General features: G+C 39.7%; 1 protein-coding gene across 1 annotated transcript in view; it reads left to right on the forward strand.

Annotated features, from left to right (window-relative positions):
* Positions 1-17,842, forward strand: part of GDA (guanine deaminase) — a 57,816-nt gene that overhangs the window by 12,717 nt on the left and 27,257 nt on the right. Inside the window, exons 2-5 of the mRNA XM_032212838.1 lie at positions 6,962-7,050; positions 13,225-13,396; positions 16,251-16,338; positions 17,495-17,600. Coding sequence (XP_032068729.1) covers positions 6,962-7,050; positions 13,225-13,396; positions 16,251-16,338; positions 17,495-17,600 — 455 coding nt within the window. The remainder of the gene's footprint in view (positions 1-6,961; positions 7,051-13,224; positions 13,397-16,250; positions 16,339-17,494; positions 17,601-17,842) is intronic.

Consider the following 17,842-nt stretch of genomic DNA (forward strand, 5'->3'; position numbering starts at 1 on the left):
GTTAGGGTACTTTACAGACAGCCATCTTTTGCTTTTAAATATCGGGGGTGCCGAGGGGGAACTCAGAAGACCATGGCAAAAGGCCAGCTATCTGAACAGAGCTGGAGAGCAGCCGTCAGACATCAAAGCCGAGATGAGCGAAGCAAGAGGAGATAAGTAATCAACCCCTAAAAACAGCTAAAGCTGAGCCCCCACTCCACCCCTATGCCAAGAAAAAGGGAAAGGTCCTAAGTGAGCTGGGAAGAGTGGAGGGGATGCTGCACTGAAATCAAGCCAGCCCCCCAAAGCCCCAAATGGAGCCCTTGGGAAGTTCCATAGAGCAACGGAGGGAGGAATTTGACTGGCTTACCCTCCGGAAAGAAAGGCCATTATGCATGCCAAAAGAGAGGGGAAGAGCAGTGGATCCTCTTGAGGTGACGAGAACCACATGGGAACGCAGCCCCACTTCTCCACCCATTAGAAGGAAGATGAAGCCAGTGTCTCTCCCACGTAGCAGGCAGGCTGCCCAGGGCAGACAATCTCCACCCTCCCTCTGAACTAGAACTGAGGAGTATCTTTAGACATATCAAATACAAGCACACAGAGGCCAACAAGAGGAAGGAAGGGCACTGCTGATTGAACCGCACCGATTCAAAAGAAAGTTTGATGGGAACTCAGACCAGTTAGCCCTATTCCTTGACTCAGCTGAGGCCCACCTGGAATGCTATGGACACCTCTACTCATCCTTCAGAGCCATAGTGAATACTATCACAGAGGGATTAGAGGGGATGGCTAGCAGCCCTCCACAAGAGGAGAGCCCCCCAACTGCAAGGCGTAGATGACTCCCTACGACTGCTAGAGGCCAGATTTGAGGAGGTAGAGGAGGACCTATATGCGGAAGATGAGCTCAACAACCTAAAGCAAAGGGGCTGCCCCATCAAAGAGCACATCCGTGAATTTAGGAGAGTCATTGGAAGGCTACCTTTACCAAAGCATCTGTTAGTGTATTTTTTCAGAACAAGTCTGGACCAGCAGATTGCCCAAGTAACTGCCTACTGCGACATCCCAAACTGACTCTGAGTGGTTGCGGGTAGCAATAAAAGTCAACAGCGGGCTGCATGCCAACGACATGAGAAAGCAACCAGACACAAAAGAGAGAGGTCAACCTGACCTGAAACTATCCAGCCAACAGGGCACCACAGCGGACCCTGAGACCAGCCCTCACTCGAAGTCCACTGAAATACTACAGATGCAAGGGGATGAGCCATATGGAATCCGTGTGCATGACCCCAACCCCAAGACTAGGGCCAGAGCTACTATCAAGGGCACGACGAGAATACGGCCATAAATGGGCCACCCACGCATCCCGGAAGGCTTTCCAGGCCGCAGAAGTCCCTCCCCAACCAAATGAAGGGGGGAATCCAAGGCAACAATGACCAGTCACCAGAATCCTACGACAGTGACAACGAGGGCGAAAACGACTCAATGGTGAGAGGACCAATTCGCCCTTTTCTTTTTCCAATACACCTCACAGCCCCAAAGACAGGAAGCCAGGGGGATTTTCAAGCCCTAATAGACTCAGGCTGCACTAGATGCTTGATCAACCTGACCACAGTCCTGAAACTGGGGATCAGAGCAAAAAGACTGGCCCACCCAATCTGGTTCGAACAGGTCGATGGCTCCCTAATGGGGGGACCTTATGCCACCCACCTGACCAAACCAGTGAGACTAGATGGATCACTGGGAAATAAATCGATTCATAATAACCCCCAAAATGACAGATCCAGTCATACTGGGACTCTCCTGGCTAGACAAGTGGGGACCAACCATTTGGTGGCAAGGCAGTACCCGCAGGCTTAGGATAGAAAAGGGGCCCCAACCCCTTTTCCACCAGCAAGCAGAAACACCACCCATGCAGGGAACTCCCCAAAAGAGCACACCAGAACATCTGGGAGCCACGTCTGATGAAATCCTAGAGACCGAACAGATCCCAGGGGAATATCAGGACCTCGCAGAAGTATTCAGCGAGACAGAATGCAACATTCTGCCCTCCCCCACCCTGAGGCAGATTGTGCCATCGAAATCATCCTCAGGGCAAAACTACCCAAACCCAAGCTGTACGCCATGACGCCCCAGGAAGTGCAAGAAATGCACAAATACATAGACAAAAACCTAGCACGAGGGTTCATCGAGCCAGCCAAGCCACGGGTTGCAGCGCCAGTCTTCTTCAAAGAGAAAAAAGACAGAACTATGAGACTGTGTGTGGACTTTTGAGGGATACATGCTGTGTGTGTACACAAACTATACCCCACTCCCCCTCATGAAAGATATGCTATCTCACTTGGCCAAGGGAAAAGTCTTCACCAAATTAGACCTCAGAGAGGCATACTACCGAATATGGATTAGGGAAGGAGATGAGTGGAAAACAGCGTTCAACTGCCCCCTAGGGAGCTTCCAATTCAAAGTGATGCCTGTCGGACTACAGGGAGCCCCAGCAGTGTTCATGCAGTTAATAAACGAGGTGCTACAAGGGAGTCCTCGTCTACCTGTATGACATCCTCATCTACACTGAGACCATGGACAACCACATACCCCCCGTCCGCCAAGTCCTGGAAAAACTTCTGGCAGCCAACCTGTACCTAAGCTATCAAAATGTGAATTCCACTGTGAGCGACTAGAATACTTAGAATACCGAGTGTCAAATGAGGGAATAGAGATGGACCTAGCCAAAGTGCAAGCCGTCCTAAGCTGGCAATCCCCTCGCACCTGCAGACAGCTACAAAGCTTCCTAGGGTTCATGAACTTCTATAGGTAATTCATCCCCTCCTTTGCGAAGGAACAAAACCTCACCCGGGACAACCTCTACAGTGGGACCTAAGCTGCCAAAAGGCATTCGAGACACTAAAAGAAATGTTTGCAAAGGAACCAGTGCTGAAGCATCCTGACCTCGAGCAACCCTTCATGATCCAAGCAGATGCCAGCAAAATGGCAGTGGGAGCGGTGCTACTCCAAAGAAACAACCAAGGAAACCTACAACCCTGTGCCTACACCTCTCGCAAGCTCACAGACACAGAGAGATGATGGGCCGCAAGGGGAAAGGAGGTTTTTGCAGTGAGATGGGCACTGCTAACCTGGAGACATCTGTTGGAAGGGGGGCAGAAACCGTTCGAAGTCTGGACTGACCATAAGAATCTGGGGGCTCTTAGGACCCCACGGAAACCCAAACAAGTCCGATGGGCTCAATATTTCAACTGCTTCAACTTCATACTAAAACACATTCCATGGCAGAGAAATTTTCTAGCTGATGCCCTCTCCTGCATGCCCCAGTACAAAGGCGAATGGGAGCAGGTGGTGGACGGCATCATTCCCACTACCCAAATAGCTGCCCAAGTGACCACCAGACGACAACGCTGTGACCGGCATGACCAACCAGCAGGTGACCTAACCACGAGACTCAAAACTGAACTGCTAGCAGACCCTTGGTTCCAAAACAACCAACAAATCTTGACAAAAAGAGATAACGTTGCATGGAAGGGGATGAAACTCTATGTCCTGGAATCCCTATGCATCCTAATTCTCCAGAGGAGACACGATGCCAAACCGGCAGGCCACTTTGTATTCCTAAAGACATTACACTTAGCCCGGAGGCAGTTCTGGTAGCCCAAAATAAAGAAAGATGTGAACAGTTACGTGAAAAGTTTCACCATCTGTGCCACAATGAAGAGGCGACCAGGAAAAACCCCTGGATTGCTGCAGTCAGTAGCACAGCCAATGAGGCCGTGGGGGGAGATTGCAATGGATTTTATAGTAGAGTTGCCGAAAAGTGGGGGAAACATGGTGATTTGTACTGTAATAGACCTGTTCTCCAAACAGGTGCACTTCATACCCTGCAGCGGACTACCCTCAGCTCACAAGATGGCTAAACTGTTCCTGAAGCACATCTACTGCCTGCATGGAGTACCTTGAAGAATTATCTCAGGAAGAGGGGTCCAGTTCACGGCTAAGTTCTGGAGGGAGTTCCTGCGGTCCATTGGGTCATCCCAGGGCCTTAGCTCGGCTTTTCACCCAAGCACCAATGGGAAGGGGCAGAGAGACTGAATGCTATGGTAGAGCAGTACCTGAGATGCTACATGAACTATCAGCAGTCCAATTGGGCAGACCTTCTGACCTTTGCTGAGGTTGTGTACAATAATGCTGTTCACACCAGCACAGGACTAACACTGTTCAAAGTAGTGAGCGGCATGGACTTTGTCCCAATGCCTGAGTATCCAAGGGATCCCCCTTCCTCAGTCAGCTTGACTGACTGGATGTCAATGCTAAAAGCAGCCTCGGAGAATGTGAAAAAAGTGCTAGCTAAAGCAGCACAAACCTATAGGAAACAGGAAGATAAATGTCGAGCTCCGCAACAACCATTCCTGGTGGGAGAGAAGGTTTATCTCTCCACCAAATATTTGAGGTGAAGACTCCCTAGCAAGAAACTGGGACCAAAGTTTGTGGGACCATTTCCCATAGTAAAGATCAGCAACCCAGTCTCAGTGCAACTGAAACTGCTCCGACTGCTAGGGAAGGTACACCCAATATTCCATAGTACCCTCTTAAAACCTGTGATCGGATCCACTCTGAGACCACTGTCCCGGGAGCCCCCAGGCCCTGTGGTCATAGGGAGCCAAACCCATTATGAGGTGTCACACATCCTTGATTCGAGGTGGCACAGGAGGCAACTCCAGTACTTAATTAAGTGGAAGGGCTATCCCTTGTCAGAGGCATCTTGGGTAAAGAGTAGAAATATCTAGGCTGATCGCCTTATAGAGAGATTCCATGAAAAAAAATCCAAACAAGCCTGGGGGGAAGACGCAGCCTCGAATCCTATACTGGTACTCAAATTGTTTTTGCTTGCACAGATTGCCTTTGAAAAGTGAGGGGAGCCGGATGTCAACTCTCTGTGTTGACATTCCATGCAGAGCGGTGGCGGAGCCAGATCTCAGATTACAGTAGCTGGATTGAAATGAATGAAGATATTGGATAACATGATTTATGACAGGCTGAAGGGGGGACAGAAACATGGGCAAAGTTCAAAAGCAGAAAAAGAAAGCAAAAAAGATGGCTGCGAATAAGAAATGCCTAATGAAGAATGCCCAATGAATAATCTAGAATGTCATTAATTTCTTTATTTCTTTTTTCTCAATAGATTTTAGACTGTGTTAGTTAAAAATCCATACCGTGTACGGGTTCTGGGAAGTCGGGGGGGGGGGGGGAGGAAGGAGGAGGGGGGTGGGGGGGTGGAGGGAGGGAGGAGCACACACACACAAAAAATTGTACTTCAATGTCTTAATGATTGACAAATGATGACATACTTGTGTTTTTTTTAAAGAAAAATAAAAAAGTTCTGTTTAAAAAAAAAAAAAAAAGAATGCCCAATGAAGCTGTTAATAAATCACTGCTTTTTGTATTACAATGGTGGGTTGCTTATTATGAAGCAGGCATCGTTTAGAATACTTTACAATACTGCTCTTGGGAAACAAAAACAGCTCACAAAAATTAAGAACTGGTTTATAGAAGATTAGTGTTTGTGACTTAGGTTAGAAAAATCTAAATTGAAAATTATGGCTGCTGGCCTACTCATTTTAGGATTGGCTAGTAGAAGCCCTCAACAGATTCTGCCAAAGGGAATTTAATCATGGAGAGAAAATAATTTTCACATGTGCTTTTATAACATTAACCAAAGAAAATGACTTTGTTCAGTCCTTGACTTGCTATTTTGACGAAGCATCAATTTGCAAGTCTGCTTCTCAGTAGGTTTATTTCTCAGTAGAAAAAATGGGGATGAAGGAATCTCAAATGGAGAAGAATCCAGATTCCTGTGTAAATTATTTTGTGGAAGTTGAATGGATTTTAGAAATGTATTCCTTTTAAGCAACACTCAAACACAGAAATGATAGAAGGGTAGAAATAATTATGCAAAATTTGCATTAAACATGTTGCAATATTTATAAAATATCAGCCTGCAAATGCATATATATATATATATATATATATATATATATATATATATATATATATATATATATATATATATATATATATATATATATATATATATATGCATACCCTAGGAGCTTTCCAGGCCAAAACCATTTTGTACTGATTTTTTTGCTGATAAATAAATGAAGGGAGATTAGTATAGATCTATTTCAAGCTATTTAGCTCTCATCAGCTAGCAATACCCTTACTGGGATTTGAACTTGGGCTATTTTCATGTTAGGAAGTTATAATAACATATGCACCACAAACTCTCCTCCCTTATTAGCTGAGCCAGGGAAAGGCTCCTAGGATGGAGCTGAAAGGCAAAAGGGAAGCAGTATGCTCCCTGCCATATTTGGGGCATACCAGGTGCCTTGGCAAAACATCTAATCATTAATCAAGATTTTACACGGGAAAAATCTTACACGGGAAAAGACCCGAATACAACAACACCAGCATGCATATACATATACATATACATATACATATACATATACATAACATATACATAACATATACATATACATATACATACACACACACACACACACACACACACACACACATATATATATATATATGATTTTTACAACCCCTGGTAAGCCCCAATTATGGGAGGAAGCTAACTGCTTCCAACATCTGTCAATCGGCTCGTCACAAGAGTCCATCACGACAGAAACCCAATATTTTTACTGTTGCCTTTGTTATATTTGTGTTTTTTTATTTGTGCTGATAAGTCTCCCTTTATTTATTTATCAGCACAAATAAAAAAACATATATATATATATGTAGAAAGAAAATAAAGAAAATAATCTATTTTTTAAAAAATAATAAAATGAAACATTTAATACGATTAATTTCTACCATTAACAAAAATAAAACATAAAATAAGTATTTGCTAAATTGCCTTGCATACAGAATGATATAATGTATGTATTTCATTCTTTTACCCTTGTCTTAGATCGCGTTTGTTGAACCAGCTGACAGACAAGACAAACTAGTGAAGAAGTGGGGATTTAAAGCATCTGATATACAAGAGCTCAGTAATAAGTATGCATTTGTTCTATACTATATTCTCAACAAATTATTTCTCTGGTTTTTTTTCAAGAACAAGTGGTGGCTTATAAATCTAGTTGACTTAAAAGCAGAACAACCAGTAGCACCAGTTTGGATATACGGTAATATCAAAGAAGCCAGGGACAAAGTCAAATAGGATTGATGAAATAGTATGCATCACTGAATTGTTTTTAGTATATTAGAAGAGGATCACTATGCAAGAATTTAAATGTTAAATCTCCTGAGACTTCGTAAGATTATTTCTGTTGATTCTTGTTTGTTCTTGTCCTTTTTTTTACTTAGCTGATAAAAATAAGTCCATTTATGTAACTTCCTTTCTCTTTCTCTGCCATGAGCTATTCAAGTTTATTAATTATTTATTGCTTTCTAATTTAGTAAGAGTTGTACAGGCATCAAAACTATTGCAGAAGTGTTTTGGACATTGTTTGGTCTTTAAAAAAAAGTCCCACAACTCATTAAAGCAGCCACATCTTTTTTTAAAGCTTCAACCTGTAATTATATTTATGGCCATCAGATGGATGCTGTCCTGATGGGAAATCTGAAGCACTTCTGAATAATTTGCAAACTGTGTGCAACTCCATTATCAGTTGTATCATTTGATCATCTATTTAAAATATTTGTGTAACGCATTGCACAAAGAAATCTCATAACAATTTGCACTTAAGAGAAACTGTTCAAACATTTGATTAAAAATTATATTAAAACACTGTATAAATGTAAAATAATAATATCTATTTCACACACGCACACACAGACACGCGCTAATACAGTATTGGAGCTTATCACTCTGGGTACATGAAAAAATTTAGGGACAATTCACCTTACAGTTTAAGCTGCTCCTGCTTTAGAGAAGGTGAAGTAAAACATGTCCCACTGAGACATTGACCACATTCATTCCACAATATTGGTTGGAATGTTCATAAATCACATAAGATGCAATATTGACAATAATACACGAAATATATGGTGTGACAAAAATAAATATTTTTCAGGCAGCTGGTTCAGTATTATATAATTTAAGAAATTATCCTGTGATGGACACAGTCTGCCTGCCTGTCGTGATTATGAAGTTTTGATATTACAATTGCCACAATCTTACCGCGCAATAAATTATGAGATTTTCCAGTTTACTACACAGTTTACTACTCAGTACTGACAAGTTCTTCAGCTGCCCTACTGCAAACTACAGTTGTTTCTATCAGCAGCAGAATGTAACTTGCCACTGGAAAGGCAGATTTTAGGCAAATCCTAGACCAGCGTCCCTCAATCTCGGCAACTTTAAAATGGATGGACGGCAGCCAAGGAATGATGGGAACTGAAATCCTCCCATCTTAAAGTTGGCAGGGTTGAGAAACTCTGCCCCAGATGATTATTCTGTATGGCTCATGCTCAAACTAGTACATAATAATTCTGAACATAATTGTGATACATTCTTAAATACTGTGCAAGTCACACGCTTTGATTGAAGCAGTTTATTTTGGGCATAATCCATGTAGCATTTATGACAGTTTATATTATGTTTACAATGATTTTCGCTTCATTAGCAGTGAACAGCTTTTTAAAATAAACACCTGGTCCTGCCCTGTAGCAAAATATGAGGAAAGAACAAAGACAAGGAAGTTACCCAAGAAACACTGGGTGTCCTTCAGTAACTTTTAAGCAGGACAAATTCTGGATAAAGTTTCTTAACAATTGTTTATAAAAATCCCCCAGCAGATAAATCATGTAGAATTATAATATGATTTATAGAACCATGATAAATAGTTTAAGACTTTTTGGCGTTCTGATCACCAGATACTCAGAAAATACAATATACATAAATGATAAAAATGAACTAAACAATGCCAGAAGCAAAACAAACAACCCTCCTCCCAAATTCTTCACTTAAACATCCAAAATTTGCAAAGTCAGCATCATTGCTACTGCTTCTGAAGGCAAAATTAACTAGAAAGACTGAAAGGCTTACAAACCACTTAGTTCTGTTGTTTCCTGAAAAAGAGCCCCCTTTTTGACTTGAAACAACCCTGACACACTCAGACTATTGCAGGGGTATCCAATCTCTGCAGTTTTAAGACTTATGGACTACAACTTCCAAAATTCCCCAGCCAGCTGAGTTGGAAATTCTGGGAGTTGAACTCCACAAGTCTTAAAGTTGCCAAGGTTGGACAACCAGAGGCTGCTGCTTTTTAATCAGCTAAGATATAGTGCAGTGAAAATACATTTAAAGAAACCCTGACTCCTCTTACAGCCATCATAAGCCAACTTTTCCCCTCAAACCTACCTCTATTTTCTAAAATGTTACTCCAATACTGTAGGACAGAATGACTGCTATCATAGTTTTGTCTGCTAATTCCTCATTTATCCAGAAATAATGTACCCGTGTAGTACAAAGAAAAATAGACCAAATACAGGTAGTCCTCAACTTATTACCACAATTAAACCCCAAATTTCTGTTGCTATGCAAGAAAGTTGTTAAATGAGATCTTGCCCCATTTTCTGGCCACACTTCTGGAATCACTGCATTTCTTAAGTGAAGTGAATCTGTTTTCCCTATTGACTTTGCTTATCAGAAGGTCACATGACTCTGGGGCACTGACTACAATCATCGTAAATATGAACCAATTGCCAAGTGTCTGAATTTTGATCATGTGACCATGGGGATCTTACAACAGTTGTAAGAGTGGAAAACAGTCATATGTCACTTTTTCAGTGCCGTTGTAACTTCAAAATATCACTAAACAAATGCTTGTATGGAAGGGATACAAAAATATGGCTAGCATGCCTTATAACATGCCTTGGAGACGACATAAATTGTGTTGCAGGCTTTATTATTTCAGTGTGCTTCCATCTCTGCCATTTTGTAGATCCTTGTGAAACAGTTTATTATAAGCAGAAGCTGAACCTGCCTTTCTCCTTTTCCACATCTCGGCACATCTTTATGTACATTTTGTGGGAAACAGTAGGTTTTAAAGACATGCTAGCCATATTTTTGTATCCTTCCCATACAGTACCAACAAACACTAAAAAAACAGTCAAATCATCTTCAGCCAAATCATGTTTTTGCAAGTCATTGCAAGCATTGGAATTAGACTGACTCACTCTTGTTAAGGTTTAGTCATTGTTAAATTGTTTTATTGTCATGTTTTGTTATTGTAAACTGAGCGTTTGTTGAACAGAAAAGTAGACTTCAAATTTAGGAGAGAGTATAAATATTATTCCTAATTAGACAGCTCATATAGTGTAATGGTTAAAGTGTTCAGCAGGAGTGACAAGTCCATACTTCCACACAGAAGTTCATTGTCTGACTTTAATCTACTCATTCTCTCTTAACCAGTGGTGGGTTCATACCGGTTTGGACCGATTTGGCCAAACCAGTAATGGTTTGGAAAACTGGATCGTTGGAACTGGCAGCGACTGAGGCCTGCCAGAACCCCTGGCAGCACTATTTTGGTTTTGGCTTCTGCGCAATTTTTATTGTACTGTGCATGTGCGCGCTGTGAGCATCAAGTGCACACGTGTGCTACGCACCCATGAGCAAACTGGCAGTGGTGGCTGCCGGAACCCACTCCTGCTCTTAACCCAGCCTATTTCAACAAACTGAGTTATTATGAGGGGAAAACAGGAAGTGGAAGCGCCATGTAGATCACATCTAGATTGCATCAAGTTTTGTATGAAAATTATATATATATATATATATATATAGATAGATAGATAGATAGATAGATAGATAGATAGATAGATAGATAGATAGATATAGATATAGATATAGATATATAGATATATAGATATATAGATATATAGATATATATAGATATCAGAAGTGTAGAGGAGAGGTAGAACCAGTTTCCTATATGCAATTATGGATATACAAGTTATAAACATATAGACACAGCACCAACTGCTTGCATAATGCTGGCAAAATACATATGACATAACCAATCGCTCCATCTATCAATATTAACCACATATAAGTTAATATGTTTGTTCATGTGAAAAGGTAATTAATCCTTTTCCTTAGTATGTATGTGTGTGTATATACAGGTGTGTAAAAAAGTCCTGCACGCTTTCAGTTTTAAGCTGTATTTACATGTTTAATCAACTTTTCACTCATAGTACCCATGCAAAATTAGTACTTTGATGAAAATTTCTGCAGTCAGATTGAGATGCATAATTTTTATTAATATAACCAAAGTCTTTTTAAGATTTTGAGGGAGTTTATGTGCTAAAACAAACAGCTCGAATTTTAGAGAATCTTAGGATCGAAAGTAGCCAATCAGCAGTGAGCTTTGGCTGACCAATCAAAATGCACAGAGGCTAAATCTATGAGCCAATCAATGTTATCATACTCTCAGACTATAAATAGGCATGAAAAGCATCGAGAAATTTAATTTAGCTCTGGCTGCGGGCAAGGATGAAGGCCTTTGCTTTCACCAGTACTGAGCAGTGGCATCACATCATTGTGCTTCATGAAGAGGATTACTCCTGCCAGAAATAGCAAGAGAGTGAAATGCCATCACACCACAGTGAGAAGAGTGGTTGAAAAATACCAAATAACTGGTTCAGTTGATGACAGGCTCCACTCTGGAAGACCAAGAAAGTCAACAAAACAGCAAGATCAGGCTCTGCAATGCATTTTGATGGCTGACAGGAAGCTCACCTCACCTCAGATTACAAGAATTTGAGGTGAAACATGTGATGTAAAAGTGTGCACAAGCACAGTGCGTCGCAGATTGCTTGCCAGAGGGATCAAAGGCTGCAGGGCTCGAAGTAAACCTTTGCTCACAGACACTCATCGCTCTCGTCGACATGTGTGGGCCAAGAAGTATGCCAAGTGGACCAATGAACAGTGGGCCAAGGTCATCTTGAGTGATGAGAGCAATTTCTACTTGACTGGGAATCAGTGCAATAAGTATGTCAGAAGATTTCCAGCTGAAGAATTTAGGCTGTACTGCCTGAATCTATCTGTGAAGCATCCATTGCACATGATGATCTGGGGTTGTATTGCTGCTTCTGGTATTGGTCGGATACAAATATTGCAGCGAATCATGAATTCCAAGCAGTATGTTGAAGTCCTGGAAAAGACCATGTTTCCTTCAGCTCAGCAATATGTAGGGAAGGACTTTTACTTCCAGGATGACAACGCTCTTTGTCATCGAGCCAAGTCCGTCCAGCAGTGGATGAAGAAGCATGGTGTTTGACTCCTGGATTGGCCAGCTCAGAACCCGGATTTGTACCCAACTGAGAACTTGTGAGCCAAGATTGGTTATGAAATAAGCAAGAAGCATCCGAAGACCAAGCAGCAGCTGATTGAATCAATTACTGCAGCCTGGCACCACATTGTCACCAAAGATCACATGCAAATGCTTATACAGTCTATGCTAAAGCGATGCCGCCTGGTGATAAGCAATAACAGCTGGCCAATTTCATATTAATAACCATGTTTGGTTACCTTAACAGTCCTTTTCAGGGCCACAAACAATAAAAATGTTAATAAAACACTAGCATCAGCCTTAGTAATTGCAACACATATGCCACTGGGTATGCATCAGTTAATCTGTTTTCATAGTCATTGTAAGCAGGAAAGAAAATGTACAATCTCCATCCAAACAGCACCAAATTGCAAAAAGCTTATGCTTTTCACTTAAAAACCACCAGTATTTATTTAAATATAACAATATTTGCATAGCAGTGAGCATAAAATATCATAAAATCAACGGCCTATCCAAAAAATGTCGTAAACCGTAAAGCATGCAGGACTTTTTCACACACACACACACACACACACACCCCTGATTGGACTTATTATCCAGGGAGATCTTATTTTCAGGGAAACAGGGTGCATATATATTGGATGCTTTGGTTTCTATATAGGAAGCATATTAAAACATCCAGGTGAGATTTGATTAGGGGCTCTAAAGAAGGAGAAAATGATGCATGACAACACAAATACTGTACTTACATGCTTGTGTCAGACATTATGATGATGTAATACTGTACTGTATGTAACTGCAACATTTGTGTGATTACATCATCATGAATATATGATAATGTTAATATCACTGTTACTGAAATCACTGGATTTAATAAAATGCAAATAATTACATTTGGAAAGTTGATGTGCTTGTTTCTCATACTTTTCTTTCCCAGTGAATTCTTCATGCCAGGTTTGGTTGATGCACATATCCATGCCCCACAGTATTACTTTACAGGGATACAAGGAAATCTGACTCTTTTGAAATGGTTGGAAAAAACCACTTATCCAGTAGAGGCTGAATTCAAAAAAATTGATTTTGCTGAAGAAGTGTACACTAGAGCTGTGGTAAGACAGATCTGTCTGTCTACTTGTCAGTTTGTCCTATCTATTGTACCTCTTTTTCTTATCACCATAAGCACCTCAGGATTCTTTCCCTACTATTTCTATGGTTTACAATTATATAAATATATTATTTGGGATAGGTTATGCTGAATTTTATATAATAATTTGATAATCCTTTATCACTTCTCCTGAATTCTTCATTTCTAATTCAATGCAAACATAACAAAGAAAAAAATCTTCTGCCTGATTCCTTACAGTTTAAAATGTATAATTCATGAATAAACAGGAGCAATTGGAATGTATAGGAAACATTATTCTAAAGCTAGATTAATTAAACCTCTATGTCATGGCCTGCTCCCAGATAATAACCAATTTTGTTGTATTTATTCTGTACAATGACAATAATATATATATTATTGAATAATAATATTATTGAATATTATTATTATTATATTATAATATTAATATTATTATTAAATAAACCATGAGCAGATAAAGCTAAAAATTGCTTTAAAACTTAAATTTTAAATTTGCTTCTGGGTCCAATTCAAGATGTTGGTTATGATCTTTATAGCCCTTTGTGGCATGGGACCAGTGGTGGGTTCCTACTGGTTTGGACCAGTTCGGTCGAACCAGTAGTGGTTTGGAGGCCTGGGTTGCTGTAATTGGCAGCGACCCAGGCCTGCCACGTCCCCGAACTGGTTCCCCAGTCAGCACCATTGGCGCCACTATCTTGTTTTTCAGTTCTGCCCATCACAGAACAATTTTAATTGCACGTACGCAAAGCGCTCACATGAGCAAACCGGCAGCTGTGCCGGCCAGAACCCAACCCTGTCTTGTTCCAATTACATCAACTCGGCCTATCAAGTTAGGCAGAAACACTGGTCCCCATTCTTCTGGTTTTCTGGAAGAGCATTAAGATCTGGCACTGTAAACTAATCTGGATACCCAAGAGGTGTATGCAACCTGGAGGTATTGGTGTCTTGAGGGTGCTCTCTCCATTTTTTGAACTTTATCTATTTCTATAGGATGTTACAGAGTTTATTTGTAAGCCACTAAGAGTTTGTGAGATGAATGGTGCATAAATTTGAAAAATAAAACAAAATAAAATGCAAAACACTGTTGTCCAGTAGTGGTTTCGGATTCCGTTCCAACTGCTACGGTTGGAACAGCCCCGGCGTCACACACATGGATATGTATGGCATGCGCGTACACGTACTTGCCTGCGACGCTTCCGCAAACCTCCGTGATGCTCCAGCTGCTCAGCGGAGCGTCATGCAGGCACCATATGCGCCATGCAGTGCGCGGAAGCGCCAACTGGCTTAAAGCACAGGCAAGGAGCTTGGGCAAGTGGGTGAGCCCTCCGGAGCACCGTACCGGAATGGTACCCTGTGCTCCAGGCAGGCTCCAGTACGCCCATAACCGGGGCGTCCCATCTGCAATCCACCACTGAAGAAGTCCCATTGAAGTCAGAAAGATATAAAGAGTTGAGTAATTATTTGGACTTCATTTCAGGAAAGTACTGCAGAATGAACATTGCATCCATCTGCAGCTCTTTAAAATAGCTGCAAAGATCAACTGTACAGTTTTGGGGAAAAACATGCTTCCCTTAAAGAGCTCATAATATGTCCTTTCTGAAGCAGCTTTGAGGAATCAAATCCAAAATGCTGCCTACCTAGCCCTTGTGAACACATATGTTTATGCAGCTGGAAATCAATGTTTTATACAATTAGTTTTGCATGGGGTAGTTTTCAAATCTTTAAATACATATGGATGATTTCCTAGTTATTACATCTGATTTATACAACAGGAAAGGCTAAGTAAATATAATATGTTGTTTTGGTAGAATGCTTTATAAAACACTAATTAGATGCATGCATCATTTTAAATCTCTGCTCATGATCTAGCCATTTTTAAGTGCAACTAACCTCAGTGGTGAAATGGGGCATATAGTTTTTTTCTCTCTTTGGAATCTGTGGGATTTTAAAAGGGAGCCAACTCTGAATAGATTGGATTAATGAGAGGTTAGAAATGGGACTGTGGCACAATTTAGATGCTTAGAGTCCATTAAATATGATATAGTCTTAGTTCTATAATCAATTTAAAAATGACCAATCCTATCACTCCGCTTCCCTTTAATATACACTCCTTTTGCTTTTCTTCTATTTTCTCTGGGAAATCAAATCCTTCATTATATGAAAAGACAAGATGCAAGTTGATATGATTTGCAAAAACATAGATTTCAGAATTTTTTTGGGGGGGGGACAAATTAACACAGTTGTACAAAGGAAAAAGTAAAATGAGAGTCTATAAACTGTACACACCCACATATTAGTCATTCAGATTAAATAGAGATAAACCAGCTATTCTGATTTATCGCTGGCTATATTTGCACAGTGGATTTGTTTCACTGTGATTTACTGAATAAATTATAATGCTTAACAATATGTTAAACCGGAGGAAAGAAACAGCATATTTGTTTTGCATAATTTGAACTAAATCTTTGTAGAGGTAAAAGAGTAATAGTTTCTGCTTTGTTTGCTGAAGGCCATAATTGAATCCTTAGTAATTCTCAAGAGACAGAATGGAAGAAACATGCCTACCCAGGAAAGATAGTACCCTAGGACACGTTAGATATATTATTAAGTTAATACACTGCTAATATTTTTAAAAGAAAATAGATAACATAAGGTAGTATAATAAAGGTATTTTTTCTATAATGCCTATATTTTTGTCCTGACAATTGTCATTGATTATATTGATGTGCAGATTTTTTTAAAGAAAATGGTAGCATTATTCACTGCATTATTCTCTCCTGAAACAAATAAATTGCGAGGGTTTTTTTTTTTTTGTACAGAGGCGAACACTCAAGAATGGAACAACTACAGCTTGCTATTTTGCCACAATTCACACAGATGCTGCTTTGCTTCTGGCTGACATTATAGGTAAGATTGTCAGATTGTCAAGAACTTTTAGAATGGGGTAGTAGAAAATAAATTGGGATTTATTGGTCAGTGATTAAAAATAGATTGGTAAGGCTTTCTAAAGTACAATTATCTAACAATAACAGTAATTAAAAATGTATTTCCTTCTCAAATTAGTTGCCAGTAAAAAAAAAACACATGAAGGAAAATCAGGACTACTATTGATTTCAAATTTCTGGACTAACTGTGTCAGGCATCTTTTTTTTTATTTTTTTAGTGTGTATCTGTGTACCCACATTATTATTTTGTATCTGGTTTCTGGATTAGTGGAACTTGAGAATTTTATTTTTAAAAAAGTAAACAAAAGTTTCAAGTACCGGTAGATCATACTTTTACAGGTAATGAGAAATTTTCAAAAGCTCCAAGTATAGTTCAGATTGCCTTAGTCATTGTAAACTGGATCAATTAATGATATTCCCGTGTTGAGTATAACACACTTTCAATCCTTCAATTATTTTCTATGCAGTTAAAAATATAGGGATTTATTTTCTGAAGTCATCACTCACTCAAGCTGTTCATTCTGTTTCAACAGCAGTGAATAAATCTAGGAAACTTCCCAACTAGATATGAAAATACCATAGTTATTCTTTGCTTTTAGTCAATGAAATCTGCATTACAAAAGCTAACATAAATTCATCTGATTACCAAAAACAAACGACAAATCCCAATTAAGTTTGTAGTTTTCATCCTTATCATGAGAAAATGTATCAATAAAGCATGCATTTTTCTTCTGTTATTACTTTTTCCAATGTTTGAAACACTTTATTTTGCTATCAATTTCTCTAAAAGGATCTACACTGTGTATAGATGAAATAGGTTTTAACTAAGGAACTTATAGCTCACATCTCACAGTGGTAACTACATTATATTAGATCCTATATTTTGTAAATGCTTTTGGGTGGTGGGGGAACTGTAATGGTGTGGCTAAAAATACACAAACTACACAGATAGATAATTATGAATTGTATAGAACTCTTTTTATACTATTCCAAATGATTGTCTGGAATTGTGAGATATGCTTGTAATGTCAGAATTTATTGGCAATTTAAAAAAAGACTTGTAAACAACGAGGATCAAGAAAATTATTCTTAATCTTGTTCTCCTTTGTATGTTACAGATAAATTTGGCCAGAGGGCATTTGTTGGTAAAGTTTGCATGGATATTAATGAAACCTTCCCAGAATATAAGGAGACCACCAAAGAATCAATTGAGGAAACTGAAAGGTAAACCAGATAGTTCTTCCTGTATAATTTAAGCAGCAACATTTTTAAAGAATGATGAAAGAAAGAGGACATGGATTACCAAAAATTAAAGAAAGACTAACATGTGACATCTGTTTCTATTTTATGTGTTTCATACCACACTAGGAATAATTTCACAGTATTTGGGATTTTCTCAAAAATATTGCCAAAATGTTTAAAAAAGGAAGAAAAGCAGCTATAGAGAAACTAATGCTGGTATTGAT

The sequence above is a fragment of the Thamnophis elegans genome, chromosome 3 (genome assembly GCF_009769535.1).
Source record: "Thamnophis elegans isolate rThaEle1 chromosome 3, rThaEle1.pri, whole genome shotgun sequence".
Classification (NCBI taxonomy): domain Eukaryota; kingdom Metazoa; phylum Chordata; class Lepidosauria; order Squamata; family Colubridae; genus Thamnophis; species Thamnophis elegans.